Below are 21,872 nucleotides of genomic sequence, written 5' to 3'. Positions count from 1 at the left end.
TGCTAGCATATATCATGATATTGAACTCTTGGATATGGAGTATTGGTGATTTTACGTACGATAGTATGATATAATTCCCATACAATATAGTCATGCCTTCATCAAAATTTAGGGGCCAAAACACTTTGGGATAGAGTCATCCCTCTCATAGCATTATTACTCAACTGATTGTTTTACCATTTTTTTCCTCAATTTTGCATGTGAAAAGATAATATCTACCAAGTTAATGATGAGGTTACAATGCATGACACTTTAATCAACTGAGATTGGTTCGATAAATTCATTAATGGCGTTGGTGAACCAAGTTTACTCTCTCTTTGTGCTTGTATCTCATCCAAGAAGAAAGCAAGCTAGAATTCAATCGCCTCTTCATAGACACACCATCATAAAAAATAGAGAACTTAGATTTGAGTGCAAACATCAAAAGGAAGAGAGAAGGACATGGAAAAATTCAAGTTAGGATGTAATAGCAAGGTGATGATCCTTTATAAAGTTTATTTTTTCTTTCTATAATAGCTATAGTGATCTATGCATTTTACGAATTTGGCGCATATGGTTAAATCTTGAGTAAATGGATGCATTTAAAATCGATAAGGTTTAGTATCTTGAATCATAAGAGGTGAACTAGAGATACACTACCACTTGTGAAAGTTTGTATATTTTTGAAACTCTCCGTACATGGTTAATATTAAAAGTATGCTTAATATTGTTTTTATTAGCTCTTGTTAAATACTCGTCATAAAGACGATGCCAGCATGAGTGGATGACAGAAAATTAAAATTAATTAATATTTTTTGATAGAAAATTTAATTAATATTTTTTATAATATTAAAAATAATGATGTCGCATAATTGACCATTTTATGAGGGATAAATGGAAGGTGATATAGTGATATCTTATATTGGAGGCAGCAAAGAGAGGAATGGTGGAATAGAAATAAAGGGATAGATTTTGCATCGATGTTGGCGGGATCATAGTATTTATTGCAAGTAAATTCTTTCACAGAAGAAGAGAAGAATAGTTATTGGAAGGGAATTAAGAAAAGAAAGAGGAGAGAAAATGACTTCTAGGTAGGATGATGATTTATAAATGCTAAAATGACAACCCACTGATTTAGGTTTACAGTGAGAAAAGATGGTTCTCCAAAGGCCAAGGCAAATATTGATAGTGAGTGATCACCGGTTTGATTCGGGATCCACAACTGGATCAACATGAGTCTATGGAAAGGAAATCTAGGACAATCTTTCTTGGATCTAATTATTACTTGGACTATATCCAAATGGACTACATTAAATACCATGGTGGATAACATGCCACATTACCCATTATATTTCATCAATTCCTGATTGCCCATTATCCACCTTACATATCCTCCAAGATTTGCCTGGGTCCATGCAATATTTTCTCTTTCCTTGGGTGTACCAAGCCATAAGAGATAGGAAGAGAGCAGAGGGAGGGAAACAAAGAGAACACAAGGGTGGTCCTTACATGCTTGAACTAGGATGGAGGGGGGAGATGATGGCAGCGGTGGGTGTGGGCCGCAGGTTTGATTTTCTACGAGTCTGCAACAACAATAGACACAGTGGCGACTTGCGATGGAAGTGAAAAAGAACAAGAAGAAAATTGGATCAGGGTAGCATAGGGCATCAAGGTTGCTTAGCTTGCTTGCATGTGACTAAGCCTCCTTTTTCACAGTCATGGAGATCGACCGGAGTTCAGGCAAGGACACCAACCTAAGATCATGGTAGAGGAGGCAGAGTAGGGGAGAAGGAAGCCATAACAGGGGAGATTTCATTTCGAAAAAATCTCAGTGATTCATGGCTTGATCCTATTTGGCGATGGTTGCACGAGGCAAGAACGATAGGAGGCCACAATGCCTCGTATACAGTAATGATGCAATTGAGATAGGACTAAGTAAATTATTAGGTTCTGTTTGGATGGTTGAGCTCAGAATTTTATGAAATTCATATGTCGGTCAGTATAATTATAAAAAAAATTTAATTAAAAGTTAGGTTAGGCTATGTTTATAATTATTCTCGATAAAATTATGTGTGGGCTCGGTCAAATTCTATAAAAAGAAAAAGATCAATATATTATTTTTTTTTCTCCTTATTGGGATTCAGGTCAGCCCACGCAAAATTTTATCTAGGATAGTTGTAAACATAGCCAACCAGCCTATCATCCAATGCTTATGATAGTTGGGTGACGAATTCTATAAGATTTTGGACTCAATCGTCCAAACAAATTTTTTCTACAATAGCGAATCAATGATGCCTCAGATTTTTGGGTTTTATAGATGATAGAAATTGGATTTTGTTGCTGAGAAAATCCAAAAAAATTGAAGTTGAACTATTTCTCCAACTTGAACGGGGAAGAAGATATATTTTTTTTTCTCTTGGTCCAATGGATTAGACAAGTAGACAGGTCTCATAAGCGAAAAATTATGAGTTAAAACCGTTCTATCATATGTATTTCAGACTATTCAAAAAGGCATCATAACATCAAAGAAAGTAAATTTTTTTTTTTTTGCCGTTCAAACAAGCAACAATTGTTAGCAGGCGGATCATAATCAATAATTTTTTTGTAATTCAAAAATTTCAATCAAGTTTGAAATTTTTTATCATTCAAAATAGTAAAAATTATTAACTGATCAATCATAATTAATAATTAAATTTTATTTTATTTAAAAAAATTTAGATAATAATATATCTCTTTCTAATAATAGATGATATGGTGATTTATGATCCAGGATGCATATGGCAGAATGTTCTTAATCAACGTAGGCAATCACGAAGAACCTCCTTCACGACTTCCCGCGCCCGGACCACAAAAATTTGAACTCTAGCTAACCTCACTTATGCGTAGCTACTAAGCCTCCCCCCGAGCCATCCGTACAACACGCGCTCGATATCTCCCACCCAGAAACAAATTCGGTAACCGCACTACGCGGTGAACAGATCCAACTCCTATAAATACTTCTACATGGGCCACCCTTGGCCTTAGGAGCCAAAGTATTCGTCGCGGTCGCTGATACCGTTTTCGTCCGAGCGTCAAAACCGATACCAGGTACGTAGGTGTTGCCCTCTTTCCTTCTCTATGTAATCTCTTTAATCCCTCTTCTGTGTTCCAAGAAATTTCTAGGGTTCTTCTTTTCCTTTTTCCCAATCTCCTCTATCCTGGAAAATTTTGAGAAAAATTTAGGGTTTTCCTTTGAACAGTTTCTCTATCTCTCTATCCCTCGCGGAAGGTTGAAGAAGTTTTTCTAGGGTTTCACTTTATGTCTTCAAGTCCCTCCGCCGGTAAGGCGGCGGCCGCCCATGGCCTCGACCTCAACTTTGCGGCCACCGCATTCGAGCACCGAGAGTCGTCTCCCGAGGCGGCGTCTAATCCCCTGGTTGACATCCCCGGTGGATCTGTTTCAGAAACCCTAAGCCGTGCGGATGGTCCGAAAGCAGGAGACGGATCGAGTGGTGGAGCTAAAGATGGGATTTTGGGTGGTGGAGACCGGGGTTTGAATCAGAGCGCGGAGGCGGAGGATTCCTTTGTGGATGCAAAACCTGATTTTGAGGAGGGTGATGGTGTTGCTGGGAAAGGAGTACAGGAGGCGGATTCGCGAACTACTGGTGATACTTTGACTACAGCAGTGGATGTTGTTCGGACAGATTTGAACTTGGCTGTTCCTGTTGTCGAAGCAGAGAGTTTGGATAGGAACTTCGTTGAGGAGAAGGCGGGAGATGAGGGTGGAAGCGGGGATTTTGTTGCAGCTGATGTGCGTGTAGTGAAGGGTGTCAACGCAGCGAAAGCAAAGAGCACAGTGATGCCTCCGGTTGATGGGAAGGTGAAGGATAAAGATGTTGTTATGGCTGATGTAGGAGTTGATGTGGTCATGGCCAATAAGAATGCTGAAGGGGATTCAAAATTGGGTGTGGAAATTAGTGCATTTAAGGTGGTAGAGATAGCAAAGTCTCCTGCTTCGCTGCCCAATGTGCTTAAATGCCAGGATGTTTTTCCTGGAAATGATGGTAGCTGCCAAAAAACTGAGGTGGTTCAAATGTTGGAAGTTGATGAAAAAGTTCCTCAAGTGAAGGATAATATGGATGGCTTTGATATGGACAGGGATAGTAATGCTGTTCAGAATGTGCAAGTCGGTGGACAAGAAATATTGAAAAGCAGAGAGAAACAAAGGCCGTGGACTTCTGATGTGGAGAATAGTCAGCATGTCAGATATTACTATGCTTTTCAAGATGAAAAGAAGGATGGTTTTTCTGTTTTAGATATGGTCTGGGGTAAGGTGAGGAGCCACCCATGGTGGCCTGGACAAATCTTTGATCCTTCAGATGCATCAGAGATGGCATTGAAGCATGAGAAGAAGGACCACTTTTTGGTCGCATATTTTGGAGATAAAACTTTTGCTTGGTGCGATGAGTCCCGGCTGAAGCCTTTTCAGACATACTTCTCCCATATGGAGAAACAGAGCAGTTTGGATGCTTTTGCGACTGCTATTAATGATGCCCTGGGGGAAGTCTCGAGGCGCATAGAGTTGGGGATGATGTGCCATTGTATCACTGATGATGCTTGTGCTGATATGAAGCACCAGAAGGTCGAGAATGCTGGGATACAGGAGGGGACATGTAGCCCTGCTGTTGACAGTTCTTTGATTGCAAGTTCTTTTCAACCTGAGAAATTCCTTGAATATATTCAAGCATTAGCTCAGTTCCCAAATGGAGAAGCTGATAGTCTTGAGCTTCTGATAGCTAAGGCTCAGTTAAGGTCCTTTTATCGTTCAAAAGGTTATACTGAACTTCCTGTATTTGTTATTGGTGGAGGTCTGGAGAATGATGTGGAGACTACACCAGCTAGGAAAAGAAAATCTGATTATGATGTTGCTGATCTCTCAACTCCAGTTTTTTCAGATTCTATTTCTGGGAGGGGAAAAAGAGGTAGAGGGAGACCTCCTAAGCAGAAAAATATTTTGGAGGATGGTAGAAAGCAAAAGAGCCTGTCAGAACTGATGGAAGAGAAACATGTTCCTCATCATGGAGATAGTGGTAGAAGTGGATCTGGAGCTAGAGCATCTTCATGTTCGTCAGGTAGGAATATAGTCATTGATTCTGATTCTACTGGCTCAAGGAAGATCAAGAAGAAAAGGCTGGACTTATTAGGGGATTTAGAAACTAAATCACGATCTCCATCTCATAAAAGATATTCCAAGGTTGGAGAATCCATGCATCGAGTTGCTAGCCGGATGGAAGGATCCCCCCTTATTCTTCGTAAGCGCAACAGTGAAACATTTCAGAAGAGCCCAGCCAAGGTGAATGGTAGAGGAGACGATGTTGTGGATGACACTCATACTCATGTGGAGACTCCAAAACGAAAAAGAGGTGCCTCAAAGGACTTTCCTTCCCCCAGTGAAATGTTGTCACAGCTCTTCTTGGCTGCTAGGGATCCCATGAAGGGATACAGTTTTCTTGCTCTGATAGTTAGCTTCTTCACAGATTTTAGGGACTCACTTGCATCTAGTTCTTTCAAAGATAAGAAGCTTGTGGAGGTGGTGAGGGGTAAAAGGGGTAGGAGAAAATTAATCAACTCTACATCAGCTTCTGCAGGGATGTTCCAGCCTGACCTTGTGCAGGATTCTTATTGGTCTGATGTTATATTTAGTGAAAGTCCTGAGAAAGAGACGGTATCTAGCGACCAGAAAACAGAAGGAGAATCTCAGACAAAGAGGCAAAAGAAAAAGAGGAAACCCGAAGAGCAGCCATTACCCTCTGTTCCCTCTGGTCTTGTGGTAGACACTCCGCAGCATTTGCAGGTTGATTTGGCTGGTGTTGATAATGGAGAAGAAGTGGCAGCTGAAAGACCAATGAACAATTTGGTAGAAAACACTGAGGAGTGCATGCCAACTGCACTGATTTTGAGTTTTACTGAGTCAGATGCGCTTCCTTCTGAAAGCGATCTCATCAGTATTTTTGGTCGCTATGGATCTCTCAGGGAAGCAGAGACAGAAGTTCTGAAAAAGGCAAACCGTGCTAAAGTTGTGTTCAAGAGGCGTGCTGATGCGGAAGTAGCTTTCAGTAGTGCAGGAAAATACAGCATCTTTGGACCGGCTCTTGTCAGCTATCGGCTCAGGTACTTGCCATCGACACCAAAAACTTCCCCAAGTAGCACTCCACGAGGCAAAAAAGATGCTTTTCCCACTGAAGGTGTCAATCTAGAAGTTTCAGGTATGTCTGTCTCACCTCTCAGCTGCTTTTACTTGGGATATAAATTAGCCTTATAATTTATATGCTCATCAGAATGTTGTTTTGTTTCAGCTCAAGAAGATCCCAGGGCAGTGGATGACATGCATGCGGAACCACAGGGCAATGGATCATCTGAGTGAGCTGTTTGAGTTGAGTGAGAAAACTGTTAGGATTATGGTGAAATATTTTTCTGCTTTATAGAGTAATGCCAATTGACTTGCTTTTCGGTTCAGGAATACTTTATGCTTTAGAGTAATACAAATGTTTACTGTATAAAGATGTAAGCTGATCTTCTTATGTAAAAGATTTACCTTTCTTGACTCGCTAGGTGTTGAAAATGCTGCTTTATGCCAGTGCTTCTTGTGAACCTTGAGTTTTGTACTTATGTTGAATGTTGGTTCGAGAAGTGAACAATACTTTGAAGGAACAAGGTGTAGGAGTGAAAGTAATCTGACTCTGTTGATGGAAAACTGTGGTGTTAATTCATTGGTTGACTCCTTTTTGCATTGAAATTTCTACAGTTTGACTGAAATGTTATGGTTTTTATTCTTGTTTAAATATATGAAAGACAGTCTTAAAGAAGTTTCTGCTAGTCTTCATGTTAATTTGTGAAACTATAGTCATGAACTAGGACTGCATGGCATCTATATCTTTTTAAGGCTCATACATGTATCATTGTCCTTGCCAGCCATCTTTGTGGCTTATCTTCTTAGTTATCTCTGGCATTTTATTGTAAACTATATTGTTTGAAGAAGTTGAGTTTTGTGTTAAAATCCAGGCAACTTGAAACCATTTTTGCATAATAGCTGCACAAGGTACTGGTTCCCTTTTTGTGTATTTAATTACACCTTGATGCATGGCTATGGTTTTTTGCAGACCTATGCTATTTAAGCAGCAACCTGGGTACAAATTTTTGCACGATTTGCTAGCTTGTGGTTCTCACAGGACTAACTTAACTTACCTAAGTTATTAAGATGATTAAGCTTTTGTTGTTGATCAATGAAATATTTTCTGTTAGTAAAGATACATAATATTTATTATATTACATTAGAAATAACTGGAGTTTGTCTTATATGTTTAAATTTATTACTTTATCTTTTTCAAAAAAAGATTGATGTCAGTTGTTCTTTTGAAGAAATATAAAGTGACTTCCTGTCCTTGTTCTAAGGGCTCGTTTGGTATTGAATTTATGCTCTTAAAAGTCCTTTTGAGGAGGCAATCAAACAAAATCTCTAATGTATAACATTTCTTTGCGTATTCGGTGTTCGATAAAAGAATCATGTTCAAGTGCTTTTTAATAAGAGAGGGGAGAAAAAAAGATATACAGCATCTGCAAAGAAAAGGTGCAACAAGTTGATTTAGTTTTTGTTTCACATAAACTATATCTAACATATTTAAATATAGATTTTATGATGTACGCATAAACAGAGCAGCATCAAGTCACGTCTAATTGGTCATCGTCATGTTTATTGTATTCTGTTACTATCAATTTGGTCTACATTTAAGACTGGGACCCTACCTACATGTTCAATGTATAGATTCAGTTTGGGTTCATAAGGAGTCATATTCTGTCAGGGTTTATCTAATTCAGTTCTGGCTCTAATGATTTTGCCTTTGAATGATTCAAGCTCGTTAGTTTTTGGCCATAGCATAGCAGTATATAAGTGTATGTCAAATGTGGTTTTTTCCTAACATAAACTATAAAACTTCTTCTGAAAGCTGTTTTATGGCATGTTAATAAGCACTTACCTGTGGGTGTTGCCAAAGACAAAATTTGCTACAGAGAGTGGTTTGTCATCTTAAAAGCTATGAAGAGGCTTTTTTTCTTTGAACGAAAGAACACTACAAAACATTCCCTGACCTCATCTAACTGACATTGCTTACCACTTCATAAAACATGGTGGTCCTTTGTGTTGGCATGAAGTAAATCCTATTTTAGCATAAACTCATGAATAGGTTAGATGAGGAGATTGCTTATATATCTTTTGTGGGTTGTGCTTGTTGTTGACTATTATTAGTGATTTTCATTGAGCATGGTTTTTTTCTTTGTACCTGTGCTAATTTAATGGTTTTATACGTCATAGACTTTCTGTAAATATAGGTTTTTGAGTTCTCCAATGAATTTTATTACAAAAAACCCCACTGAATTTGAGGTGCAAAATCTGTACCATGTAATTGTGTTGCACCTTGGTTATTTAGGCCTGCTTGGATGCCTTAACTGCACCAACCTAAACCATGATCATGTCTGTGGCATGTATGTACGTTCATGTGCACATAAATGTTTAATAGATGTATGGATGAACGAATGTACAAATGTATATGTATGTGCAACAGTTTTCTTGTTTGTTGGGTATAACTAGCATAATTATGTTATTGTATCAAAACGCATGGTTACACTGTTGCTATAGTGGTCCAAAGATGATTAGTTTTCCCAAACAATGCAAATTATTTGTTTTGGTCTATGGTTATGGTGTGGTACCAGAACACATGGTGGGCCATTGGTAATGTTACCCTGCACTCTGCATCCAGTGGTCACATGACGAATGTTTCTCCAAAACAATGTAAATGATTGCTGTTGGTCCATGACTGGGATATATCCAGTCCACCTGAATTTTGTTCGGGTATGGCTACTTTTAAGCCTTGGAACATTAAATCTGCCTGTCCTTTGTTCATTGTTGGTTGCAGTAATTTTGGCATCATATTATACTTAAGGAGATTATTGTGGGGTGATCATTGATTGAGACTATATTGGGGTGGCTATATTTATGAAATATTTGGCCAGGTCACTACCTTATGATGTTGGGGCTTCGTTGTTTATATGCTCATTTATTTGTTTTCTACTTGAGATTTCAAAATTGATGAAAATAAGTAAATAACTGATTCACTTGAAAAAAGAAAATACATATCTTGCTGGAAGGATTACATTGCTCTTCGCTCTAACCTTTCAAGTATTCTGGGATTCTTGATTTGCTGACGGGAATAGTAAATTTGGTAGTAAAAATTCATTGTTTTGTATTGAATTTTCTTGAGTTGAGATGCTAAATATTGTTTAGTGGGTTGGTTAAGTTTTATAACTGATTAGAGGGTAGGCAGCATTGGTCTTTGCAACTTAATGATGATGAGTGGAATTCTATTTTTGTAGTGGTACTGGATGTTTTACAAGAAGCTTAATTGTGTTTGGCTACAGGTTGCAGCCTAAAAAAGTTACAATACCACTTATCAAAATGAAATGTAAATGTCTTATCTTGGATGAAGCTTCTTTATGTGAAAAAGAGGGTTTTTTTTCCCCTTTTTGGACAATGGTCGCTAAGTGTAAGACGTCCAGAGAGGACCTTTGGAGTGGTAAAATTTGAGCGGGACTATCTGATGGATGGAAACTGGTTTCACCAACATCCCTCGTTTTGGAGGGTCAGATCTGGTAATATCTTGGTCTGGAACATTAGAGGACTAGTTAACGAGGAATTTTTCGGTTGATGGAGCTCATACTCTTTTCTGATGACCACTATTAATTGGTTTGTCTGGACTCTGGAGGGCAGGAGTTGGCACCCGACCCTTTTTTGGGTAAGCTAAATACTTTTCCCTGTTTGTCTCCACATGCTTCATGATTCTACCTAATGCAGATTTTGGGTGTTAGTTGTCTTATCTAGTACCAATTGAACACTTGCAATCATAGCCTACTTCTCAAACATAATTTGGAGATTCAAGAGGAGCATGATGATCATTTTTCTGAAAAGAAGTCTATTGGTGGAGAGAATCATTGATATGATAATGAACCATAGCATCTTTTGTGTCATACATTCTTCAAAAAAAAAACCATATTACTGTTTCCCACTATTTGCATGGAGATGCTTTTGCTGATAGTATTTTGGTTAATTGTAACTTCTGTCGTTGCTTTCTTGGTAATTTGGCAATCATGGGATTGTGCTATGATTGAAAATGTTGATGGTGTGACTTGTATGTCATTTTTTTGTTTGATAGTTGGATGTTAAATGGGACAGATATGACTTACATTAAGTTGGTGTTATTTGATCAATAGACACTTATTAAACATATAGCTCTTGTGGTTGGAGACTTGAACCTAAGTAGGTTCCTAATAGCAAAAGTTCCTTGGACGTTATCATTCTTGTTCAAGAAAACCTGAGGTATGGTTTTTTGGCTTCCAGGCATCAATGATGTTTGCTATTGGCATAGTGTTGGTGAGTTTCTCAACTTCCATTCTTCATTTTTCTTACAGCAACTCTATTCTCAGCCGAGTATTGATTGGATGATAAGTTCTGAACTCAAAACTGAGTTGTTATTTTCCTATATATGCAAAATCTCTTTTTTATACTTCAATGGATGCCCCTGTTTCTTTGTACTTATTTGGGTGTTATTTAAGCCCCTACTGGTTAAGCACTAAGCAGGAGGGTTAGTTCTAATTCTTTTGGATGGCCAAAAATATGTGTAATCTAAGTCTGCAATTACTTCTATTGTAAATCACTATTTGATTTGTCATTGGTGGTCTTGTCTGGTTGAAATGATGCTGCTGAGGTTCGGAACTATTAACCTGTATGCTGACTGTATTTATTTTTTAAATCTGAAAAATTAAATGTTGCAGATTTTTCCTAATTGCATAGGGCTTGAGAAAGAGTTGGTATGCTGGGAAATCAACTGTTAATTAACTTCTCTGGGGAAGTAGCAGTAACCTATGATAATAATAGTCAAAAGGCTTGTGGTTAGTGTGGAATACCTAAAAGTAATTGAAGGGAAAAAAAATGAAGCACCCTCTCTCTTCTTCAGTTTTTTGGTCAAAGGGCGGAAAGTATGAAAGTTTGTTACTGTCTTCCAGTTTAGGGGCTGAATGCTATGTTGTATGGTAAATGTTGTTTTTGTTTATGGCCTGGAAGTTCTTAACTCATCAATTCTTTTAATGGGGAGAGTATTACCTTATTGCCTCAAAGGCTACCAGACAGAGACAGGAGAAAAGGGTGGAGGTTCCCATTAGATTAGCTGAAGCAATCATTGCTGGTGCTTGCCAATGTAGCTTTACAATTTCTACCTGAGGGCTGGGCCTGGTTCTTGCTGAGTGGTTTTTTTAATGAGGGTTAAGGAAAAATTCTGCCAACATTGGGCAGAAATCACTTTGAAAAAGCAAATGCCACTTATTGGAACTTGGAAGTCCATGGTGGGTATTGATTTATTTCATAGGCCAAGGCTTTGCCAGGTATGTTTGACATAATACTAACCAAGCCTTGGATGTCACAAGCATTCTGCATTTGTTCGAAGTACTATTCACTTGTTAGAGAACCAGTTATACCGTCAACCTTTTTTTCAGTTAAAAAGAGACCATCTGCTCGCTATTGGCCAATCTCATCTTTCTTATAAGCCATTGATTGATATCTCATTGCATCAATCTTCATGGAACAAACTGAGGATTGACGTGTTTTCAACTTTGGCTGTATGCACTATTGGAACGCTGAAGTCCAAACCCTTTGGTATATCGACAAGTGCAGGCTAACTTTTAGTTGCATACTTGTTTGGCAGTGTCACTGGCAATATACTCCAGTGTGCACGGTGACAGTGATTATGGATGTTGTCCATGTTGCTCACTTTCCACCATAGTAAATCTAGCGGCTGGTGGGCGTTTCCTTGGATCCAGTGGCTGGTGGTCGTTTCCTTTGAACACCATTGTTAGCTGGACTCATAAGTGATTTTTATCTGCCCTGCCGTAATGTTTAGGAGTGGCCTTTTTCAGGTGTTTGGCACTGGCTAGCATCTGTCCCGTGTCACTGTTGCATCCACACTGGTGAAGTTGTTTATCAAGAAGCGGTAATCAGTGTGGTCATCTTGATAGGCATTATGCAGCCTCCTTTAGTCATGGGTTAGAGCTGTTAGCTTACGTGTTCTTATTGTGCAGGTTGATCTTCGGAACCAACAAAGCTTGCAATGATTTTGTTTAACCTCATGAATCCGCTAGTTCTTTTCATTCAATTGAATTTACAAATATTGGTTATTTGGTTGTGCATTATCATACTAACTTGGTAGGTGCATTTTATCTGGTGGTGCAAATCTGTTTGCATTTTTATTTTATACCCAGATATTTTTCATTGATCAGCATCATGACCTTTTTTATTATATCTCGAACCTCCTTAATTTTTCAACGTACATAGCCGATTCTTGCCTTACATGGAGTTCCTTTGTTCTTGATTTGCTGACTGAGGATATTAATGGTAGTGAACTTTGCTCTTCATGCATTTTCGTCACATGATTGGAGCATGCCATGTTTGCCCATTTTGAGTACGATAGGAAACCGATGGGGAAAGGACTCTGTTTTGACTGTATTGCTTGCGAGTATTTCTTTTTACGCTTCAACGAGCATCTAGGGCTTACGATTTGTAATGTATTTAATTACAAACATTAGTTTCTTCTTCATGAAAGACCCATAATGTTAGAAAGCAGGTGAATTTTGAGATATCATAATATATTTGTGAATTTCTTTGACTGCAAAAACTCTGATATTGAAGGCTTGGTTGATTGGAGATCCAATATCTAAAATTGTGGTGGATGATTATCTTGTCTTGCAACTTCTGACCTACATGATCTAATATGTTTGATACACAAAAGGACCAAAGAATCATGTTGAAGAAGTGGAAAGAGATGTATTGATACCATTAATTAGCAACTGGAGAATGAATTGGTTGATTAAATCTGCAAGATTCCTTTGCAAGTAGTTCCATCTGGAGCCGTAGCTTCAGTGGTTTTCAGACAGCCTTGGCCCGCATCACGTGAACGAGGCGTGAAAGGGTAAGCATGTCCCATCTCTCATTATGCATCTTCTTTTTGTTAAATTATGCTGCTAGTGTATGACAAGCAACAAGCTTGGATTGGAGTTGGCGTGAGGTTAGTGTAGCACTTTACTAGTCAAACCGCGTGAGCTTGGCACTTGATTATATGTTTGAGATTAGCATATGAAATAATTTTCTCATCAATCATGGGACAACTTGAGAAGGATAGGAGTACTTTTACGGGAAGTTTGCTTCTTTACAGAACTATCAAACTGTTTTTTTAAAATGGTTTTGGCAGGAAATGACCAGGATAGCAGGGAAATGTTATACAGTAAAGCTGGGTCTTGTCTGAACTTTGAACTGTTTCCTTACCCAGATAGTTAATTACTACTATAAATATGTGAAGATCGAGCTTAAATTTGCAGGAAACAAGGTGTCTCTTTTGGGTCTCAATCCTTTAATATATTGAAGTGATCTGCTCTTTGTTCTGTCGGTGTCAGTTCTGATTTCCGTATCACTATTTCTCCAGATTTTTTCAGAAGAAAATCCTTCGGTTCGATCCATTGACAAGCTTACGACGATATAAATCTTGTTTGTTTTTGCAGCAAAATGTCTCGAATATCAAAAAATACTTGTTGGATTCTGGTGTCACTTATTGGTATTGGAAGGGGCTTTCGTTACTAACCTCAGCAAGTTGTGTACATGGATGGATCCAAATCCACCTTATAGATTCCTGTCCATGGATTCGAACAAAAAAATTTGGGGCCAACACAACATGGTCGTCTTCTAGAGACGAGTCTGTTCTTTTAGGTTCTGCATTTTTTGTTTACCCAAATATTTGTTTTGTTTTGTCGAAACACGAACGAGACCGTTTCAAATATTTCTTCCGAATTCTCGGGCGATACTTTCTCCGATCGGCCCAGATAAACCGACACACCCGAAACCTTGACAGCCGAGGCTATTTTTAATCCATCATGCGATACGTATCGCACTCGCGTATCCTCTCTCTCCTCCCGGTCTCTGCCTATAAGAAGGGCGGACAGCGGGCAAACGGACGGCGCAGATAGACGGCATCTCTTTGCCATCTTTCATCCCGGTCGTCTCTTCCCTCCTCTCTTCTCCAGCGTCCGATCTCCTTCCTCCGCCACCCCAGAGAAACCAACAGTGGAAAATTAATTAAAAAAACTCTCCAAGAAAAATCCCAGCCAGCGTCTCCCCCCCCCCTTCTCGCGCCCAAAATACGAAAAGAAAAGGCTCTCCCTTCCCACATCCAGGTAATATTAGTCTTATCGTTAGCCGTTGACTCCTCTCTCTCGCTCGGCGATCTAGGGTTACGATGGATGTTGGAATGGATACAGGGTTCCGGCAGGGAGGATGGCGGAGGCGCCGGCGAGCCCCGGCTGGGGCGGCAGCCACGAGAGCGGTGGCGACCAGAGCCCCCGATCCAACGTCCGGGAGCAGGATCGCTTCCTCCCGGTAGCCAACATCAGCCGGATCATGAAGAAGGCGCTCCCCGCCAACGGCAAGATCGCCAAGGATGCCAAGGAGACCGTCCAGGAGTGCGTCTCCGAGTTCATCAGCTTCATCACCAGCGAGTGAGTAAAAGCAATCCATTGATTGATTACTTGATTCATCTCCTCTTTCATCTTCTATTGCGACTCGATTCTTTCTTCTTCTAATCTGCAACGATATGCGGGGCTAAGCAGGGCGAGCGATAAGTGCCAGAGGGAGAAGAGGAAGACGATCAATGGGGATGATCTGCTATGGGCGATGGCGACTCTAGGGTTCGAGGATTACGTCGATCCTCTGAAGCTTTATCTACAGAAGTATAGAGAGGTAATCTGTTTTCTCCTTGAAATATTTTTAAGCTTTTGTTTGTTTTGCGTCAGGTTCCTTTACATTTTTTTGCGACATTCATTAACCTAATTTTTTTTTCTTTCTTTCCGTTTTTGTTTGTATGTCTTATAATTTGGTTTCGGCATCGATGGATGTGATGTGATAGATGGAGGTAATTAACTTTTGTCTCTTTGACGCTCTCCTTGTATTGCGTTGCTATCAAAAGAAATAAATTTTTAGTTTGCAATGATAAATGGATGGAAAATTTATGGGAGGCTATCAATAAGAAAAGTTTAAATTGGCCATAAGCTTTGATGTTAGTTAGAGGGTGATTTGATTTCAGATGTATATTATTTACCATTGCTAGCATTCGTTCCTACTATTAATTTTGAATTGGTACTTTTGGAAGGGTGATAGTAAGTTATCTGCGAAGGGTGGAGATGGGTCAGTCAAGAAAGAAGGTGGGGGATTTCAAGGAGGAACTCAGGTGAGTACAAGCATGCAAGCGGAGTACAAGGTATCACTGTGTTTTATTATTTTGCCCTGTTGCGGTGAATGGTGGATGTTTTGGTAACTGTTTTCTCCTTTTTAACTCGTCATCTGAAAATGGATTTGGCAGGTTGCACAACAGGGTTCTTTTACTCAGGGCATGAATTATATGAATCCTCAGGTATCCTTTTGGCATTTTCCTCCTTGTTATGTTCTTCTCTAGGAGTTTTTAATAAGCTTGCAGTATGTCAAGGAAAAGCAATAGTAGGATGGATTCATTTACCTAATTTGGTGATTTGCTTGGTTTTGGTTTTCAGGAAGAGCATTCGTGATAATAAAAACATTTCAACAATCTCATACATGTTCTTATAGTTTCACTAACTAAAAAAAGAGGTGCTTTATTTCTGTCTAACATGAGCGTATAGAAGTAGCTGTTTCCAGTAAGTGTCAAGAACTTGGCACACTATGGATTTTCACCTTGTGAATATGCATGTAAATATTGTTTGCAGTGTTATGGGAAGGCTCTGATACGGGCATTGTTATAAACAAAGGTTCCTTAATTGGCAAGAATGGTGTGCAAAACAATGTGAAAAATATGTCCAATTTTTTAGGGAACTTCTCTTATCGTACACCTTACAGTTGTTTAATTTTGTAAGCCTTCCTTACCAATGATAAGCACCATCTTGACTCTCAGCAAGTTAGTTAGATATCATAAATTATTATTGTATCACAAACAATTAGACTTTCATGCCACTTTTCTCCATTTTTTGTATTATAACAGTTTTGAAATCTCCAACCATAAATTGATACACATGACATATTGAATTCCCTTGGCCATTCTGCTTTCTTTCTCTCATTTATCAAAGGTATACAATCTCTCAGTGTTGCCATTCTTGTACTCTTGTTGCAACTTTATGCCATGTTATCATAAATCTGCTTTTCTTTTTTTTTTTTTTGGTTTTTTGTTTTTTTGGGGTAAAGAAATCTGCTTTTCTTTTCAAACAGTTCAATAAAAGCTTGGTCCTCTCCTTGATGAAAGGTCTATCCTACTGTTGTTTCACATGATCATGCAATTTCAATAGGTTTTCCTATTTCTAGTAAGCATATTTTTGGATATTCTATTCTCTCCTACACAATACATGCACTTAAGTTGCATATTGGAGTTGTGCTTGTAACATCTAATTTGATCACCATTCCATGTTACAATATTCGCTGTGCTATATGACACATCATTTTTGTGCCTTTGCTTTCATGTCTTGTAGAATGTTTGCCATTATCTTTAGTGCAGATTGAAAGGTGATAGACTATCTGATGAATGAGGTGAGGGGGGCTTTGTCTGGGCTATATTTAAAATGACCTTTCAGTAAGAAAGATGCATATTTGAATCTTTTTGTGAAAGATGGCTATCTGACAAACAGTGTATAGTCAAAGTGGGATACCCATCTGGACATGCTCTTGTGCAATGCTTCCTCTCCTACTTGAGTTCTTGCTCATTTCTCCTGCTTCATGTTTAGATGAGAAAAGGAAAATCCCTTGCTTTCACTTTAACAACCATATCTGATTAGATCCTACTCTAAAGAAAAAAAAAAATCTAATGATGCTGGGTTTAAGCTTTGATAGAAGGGTCTTCACAATGTTGCATATGATATGCTGTTATGCATCTTGTGATGTATTATTTTTGTTGTTGGTGTTTCTCATTCTTAGAAGAAAAAAGCTTCATCCATTGTGGGTAGAGATGTGGAAGCTTGATCATTAAACAGGAACCACCCTTGACTAGTGTATGCCGTGCATGGAAAATAATATACCTTAAGCCATTGGGTGGGGAACTTGGAAAGAGAAATTGTCTTGAAACTAGTAATTTTGAGTGATTATAAATGTGTTTGTTGTGGCTATAGTGATGAACAGAGGGAGTTGGGTCTTTGTTTAGAGGGAATATTACCATGCAGCCATGCATGTTTTTGTCACATTTTCCTTATTTCTCTTCTATCATGAGGTTTTCCCTATTATCTTTGTATCTTAATAAGGATATAGGAAACTCTTATTCTCATCCACTCCTTCACCTTTTTAGTTTTTGACTACAAAATTTCAACAGATTTAAAGAACAAAGTGAAATAGAGCAACTATATAATATTATAGAGGTCCCTCTTTTTCTGTGCACTCTATCTCCCCTTTCTAACATATGATAGAGATGGGATGATGGTTGAGTTGAGGCTTCTTGCAAGCCGACCTAATTGGAGCCTTATCTCTTCGCTGCTGAAGTTTCATGACCACCTGTTATCAAATAAATAGGTTATATCAATGTTAGAAGTTATAAATCACAATTTTTGGAAGCATGCAATTCAAAGAATAAAGGAAATGTCAGCAAGATAAACTTACATACTCATGTCTTTTGAGAAACCTTTAAGTACAGTTGTACATCTTATCTCTCAGACTGATGAGCTAATATGTGGAATTTTTTTTTGGTGAGAAGAGTCTTCATGCAGCTGTCTATGGAAAGTAGACCTTCCACCTACTTTTCTGTGATAATCATACATATACATTCAGATTAAAACTACAACTTTCAAGTCACTTATCCGCTGTTGTTTTAATTGCTTGATTATATTTGTGGGCTTTAAAATTTCCCGGTAAAAGAATGGATGTTCAAATGGTGAGAAATTTTATGTTCTGCTGCATATGCATTGAGTATGTTGCTGTTAATCCGTGAAAACAGAAAGGAGACAAGTAGGGTTCTGACTCAGGAAAAATGTGTAGTTTGACACCTATTTGTAAAATTTCAGTGTGGTGAGCATCCATTTAGTCTGTTTGATGTGGTAATTCTTTTAGTATCTGACTCTATGTTAATTCCAGATTTGAGAAATGGGGAAATTAATCAAACAAATATTGAAATCTAAAGAAAATTGTAATGTTGAAAGCCTGAGAAGAATTATTTAAAAAATCTTAAATTGTTTTTGTGACTCAATTGTTAGAATAATATATTTTTGCTTTACTATATGATTAAGCCCACTTGTTGAGATTTAAGTCGATGAAAGGCTTAATTTTGTCAATTAACTGCTGTAAAAAGTGACATGTCAATCTGTAGCTCGTCATCGGTCACTTTATCCCCCAATTTTGAATATTGCCTTGTCTGGTTTCATGTCCACCATCCACCTATTTGGTTTGCCTTCATAATCATAGTTACCTGTTAGTACCTCATGGTTGTCTAATTTACTGTTGTTTCTTTTTTTTTTTTGGTGCAATGTCATAAAAATGTGTTTCTCTATAACTAATCAAGCATCTGCTGTCCTTGCGTTATTCCTTGTCAAGAGTGTCAAACAATAGATAAGTGTTGCCTGTATGGCCTTCCATTTATATCAAGGCAAAGATATTGCTTAAGTCAGCTTATGTGGAAAGACTAATTGATTGCGGGCCCCCACATTTTCATGTGCATTCCTCTCATTTCATTTGATAAAATAAGTCAATCTAACAAGTTGTAACTACTATTGTATTTTTTTGAGTCATGAATATAGTAAGCATTTCACGCATAGATTTAGATAATTAGTCTCTTTGATCCCAACTTAATGTTGGTGCAACATCACCAATGCCTAAATCTTGCAAAGTAAGGCATTTTTCCAAGATAATGGTGTTAGACTTGTCTAAGTGAAGCTATTACAGATTAAGAAATTGAGCTTGCATTGACATTGTTTTCATGCACTTTCAGTGGGGTTGGCTTTTTGTATTTTGAATCTGATGGACTTACCGATCAATCGAGTTGATTGAAATACCATGGTATATAAATTTTGGTATAAAATGACCCCTAATCATAATTTGAATGCCTATTTGCTTGAATTCAGTCAAACAATATTTGTGATTTAATTGTTCATGCTTAGATTTCTTTGTATATGGATGCATGGCCTAATTCCATATGCCCTGAAACCAAGGTTCACTGTGTCGGTACTAGACCCCATTTCGATACTATTTTATTACAGTGTCGGTATACAGTTTGGTATGGTATGAGACAGCGTACTAAGTGTCGATATGGTATGAGACAGCATACTATTTAAGTATTGGTACGGTACAGTATATCTCATACGGCAAACCATGCGTCAAATAATTTAATTATCTTTGATCTTATTTGCAAAATATTATTATGGTAGTGTTGCATTTTTCATTTATCTGCATATGTCTACCTAATTGCTCTAATTATCTTATAAGTTTTACCGATCTTCTTTATATAAGATGTATATATTTTTTTTCTTACCTGCTCTGGGTTCCATAACAGGGATCTCCCAAGTTGAGCATTTGCCTTTATCTGTGGTAGGAAATTATTCATTCTGGTATAGCTTTTCTTGATTGTCGTTTTACGAGAGATGCATCATCCAAGTTGATAATGTTGTTGCTAATAGGCTATCTATTTATCTTATTCTGCTGAAATTGTGTTAGATAACTAAAAGAGAAATGTTGTAGTTCTTATATTCTGTTTTAATTCCAGAGAATGGGTCTACAATTATATCATACAGAAACTTCTAGAGGAGAGTGATCTTGCTTATATTGAAGTTTGATTGTTGGACAACTAAATAATGAAGTTCATTTATGAAGAAATATAATGCCACACACTAACCCGGCCACCATGGGAAGCAGTTAATTTATCAAAGCTTCTGTTTCAAAGTCAACTTCTGTAAAGAAAAGGATTTTGGTTAGTTATAGTTCTTTCCAGTTGAAAACTCTTTTTTTCTGTTGTAGTTTTCTTTAATAAATGATTAAAATTAAAGTTTCTTTTTTTTTTTTGTTGCTGGGTGTCCTAAGTGGTTGACTTAGGTAACTATAGAACTCAGTATGGCCGGATCAACAGAAACTATAAGAGCATTTATGTATGCATTTGTAAACAGTGCTTACGAAGCATTATGACAATGCTAGAATGACACCAGAGTGGAAGATCAGTTATGCCCCCCATTGTTGAGAAAGGACCAAAGCTTTTTGGTTCACCTGCTTTTGAAAGACCTGTCATTTTAGTAAAGAGTAGAGTTTCCCAACTTTTAGTCACCATCTAGTTCTAGGTACCGGGACGATGAGGGCCCTCATTTTGTTGTGCTGTCTTCTATCTGTGAAACCTGTTCTTCTCATCAATTTCACTCAATAGAATATAGAGAGATTATAATCTTTATATCTGTTGTTTCTAATGTTTTCTTGTTCGGTTACCTTCTCGTGGTCTATGTAGGTTTTCATTTTCTAATTCTATTAACAAAGTGATTTAATTACCTGGGGGGAGTTGAAATGAGATTTTAATTTTGCAATGATTCTGTTACAGGCATGACATGGTACTCATGACCAGATTCGTATTCAAGCTATTACTATAACCTGGACACTTGTTAGCATCTGGGTGTCATTATCATGTGGTCTGTAAATTGTTTTTGCCAAAGTAGTTATCGGTTTTATTGCTCAACTTTTTTTTTTTCACCCTTTGTTAATGCATATGAAGCACAAGTCAGACTGTCCGATCAGATAAGCTGTTTCCATGTAATTTGTTCTGCTCTCTTTTACCGATCGTTTGGGGGTACCGTTCCTGCAATCTAATCCCAAACTTACTCGTTAGTGCTGGCCATTATGTGGTTTTGATGATTGCTAGGAATCTGCAGTCTCAGGATGCTGATTGGTCATGGATATTCTGACAGTCGAGCAATTAATATCCTGAGTTTTAGATTTGAGCTCTTTCGTTCATATTCATAGCGATAATCAATTTAAACACATCTATGTGGAGTTCATGTTGATTTTCTTGCACCTGATAATTTTCTAGATTGGATCGGTCCGAACCATGATCTACTTCCTATATGATATTCTACGAGCGAGAAACAAATTCTCGTCACATCATCATGTGATTGGATGCCGTCAGGGCATTGATTGAAATCCAAAAACCTCAGAATATGAGAGTCAAAGCCATTGGAATCCCTCAAGGAAACTATCGGCCTTGAGGAAATTCTTTATCCACTTCTGGTATAGAAAAAAATGTATCATTTCATCGGCTCATATAATATAATTGATAATAGAGTTGACATTTAATGTAATTTATTTATTTAATTTTTAATGATAAAAATATTTTTTTCTTTCAAGATAGAAAGTCATGATAATTATTAGGATATCATATAAAATATAAAGACATAAAAATTTATATATATTGTTCAGAATATCATAGAATAAAAAAAAATTATTATTATTTTTTGATACTTTATATGATTTTTGTGAATCTTATGACATCTTGGATGATATTATAACATCATATTGCTTGGTATAATATTTTATGTGAGTGATATTATTTTTTAATAATTATTTATAGGATGCAAAAAGGTGTTATATTATTATTACGATATTTTTATATTTTCTATAATATCCTATTGATTGTTAGGACATTATTTATGGCATTTTGGTCGAACACGAGCAAAATAGAGTAAAAGGTGATGTCTTGGGAGGAAAGATTATTTTCATTAAAAAAAATTTTAAAAAAATTAAATTACATTAAATATCTAGCTATTATTAGTTACGCAATGCAGTCTAATCCAGTGAAGTAGTG

At 37.5% G+C, this 21,872-nt stretch overlaps 2 protein-coding genes across 5 annotated transcripts; both read left to right on the top strand.

The window, feature by feature from the left end:
* The first annotated feature begins 3,014 nt into the window (after positions 1 to 3,014).
* Positions 3,015 to 6,562, top strand: LOC105044657 (PWWP domain-containing protein 5). Of its 2 annotated transcripts, none has more exons than XM_073257235.1 (3): positions 3,015 to 3,074; positions 3,219 to 6,224; positions 6,315 to 6,562. In XM_073257235.1, the coding sequence occupies exons 2-3, from the start codon at positions 3,278 to 3,280 to the stop codon at positions 6,380 to 6,382; spliced, it is 3,015 nt and encodes a 1,004-aa protein (XP_073113336.1). In that variant the 5' UTR covers positions 3,015 to 3,074; positions 3,219 to 3,277; the 3' UTR covers positions 6,383 to 6,562. The 2 variants fall into 2 exon arrangements, with proteins under 2 accessions (XP_073113336.1, XP_010920927.1); XM_010922625.4 differs by having other exon boundaries at positions 3,023 to 3,066.
* Positions 6,563 to 13,664: 7,102 nt separating this feature from the next.
* LOC105044658 (nuclear transcription factor Y subunit B-1) lies at positions 13,665 to 20,899 on the top strand. 3 transcript variants are annotated; one of them, XM_029264446.2, is made up of 7 exons: positions 13,665 to 14,280; positions 14,365 to 14,601; positions 14,713 to 14,842; positions 15,009 to 15,014; positions 15,252 to 15,359; positions 15,462 to 15,512; positions 19,800 to 20,604. In XM_029264446.2, exons 2-7 carry the CDS (start codon positions 14,381 to 14,383, stop codon positions 19,845 to 19,847), a joined length of 564 nt encoding a protein of 187 aa, XP_029120279.1. In that variant the 5' UTR covers positions 13,665 to 14,280; positions 14,365 to 14,380; the 3' UTR covers positions 19,848 to 20,604. The 3 variants fall into 3 exon arrangements, 1 of the variants encoding a protein (XP_029120279.1); XR_012141337.1 differs by lacking the exon at positions 19,800 to 20,604 and adding an exon at positions 20,616 to 20,899 and having other exon boundaries at positions 13,695 to 14,280; positions 14,713 to 15,329; XR_012141336.1 differs by lacking the exon at positions 19,800 to 20,604 and adding an exon at positions 20,616 to 20,899 and having other exon boundaries at positions 13,695 to 14,280; positions 14,713 to 15,359.
* The last annotated feature ends 973 nt before the right edge of the window (positions 20,900 to 21,872 follow it).

This window comes from Elaeis guineensis, chromosome 5 (genome assembly GCF_000442705.2).
Source record: "Elaeis guineensis isolate ETL-2024a chromosome 5, EG11, whole genome shotgun sequence".
Lineage (NCBI taxonomy): Eukaryota > Viridiplantae > Streptophyta > Magnoliopsida > Arecales > Arecaceae > Elaeis > Elaeis guineensis.
This window is presented reverse-complemented; position numbering and strand designations above follow the sequence as displayed.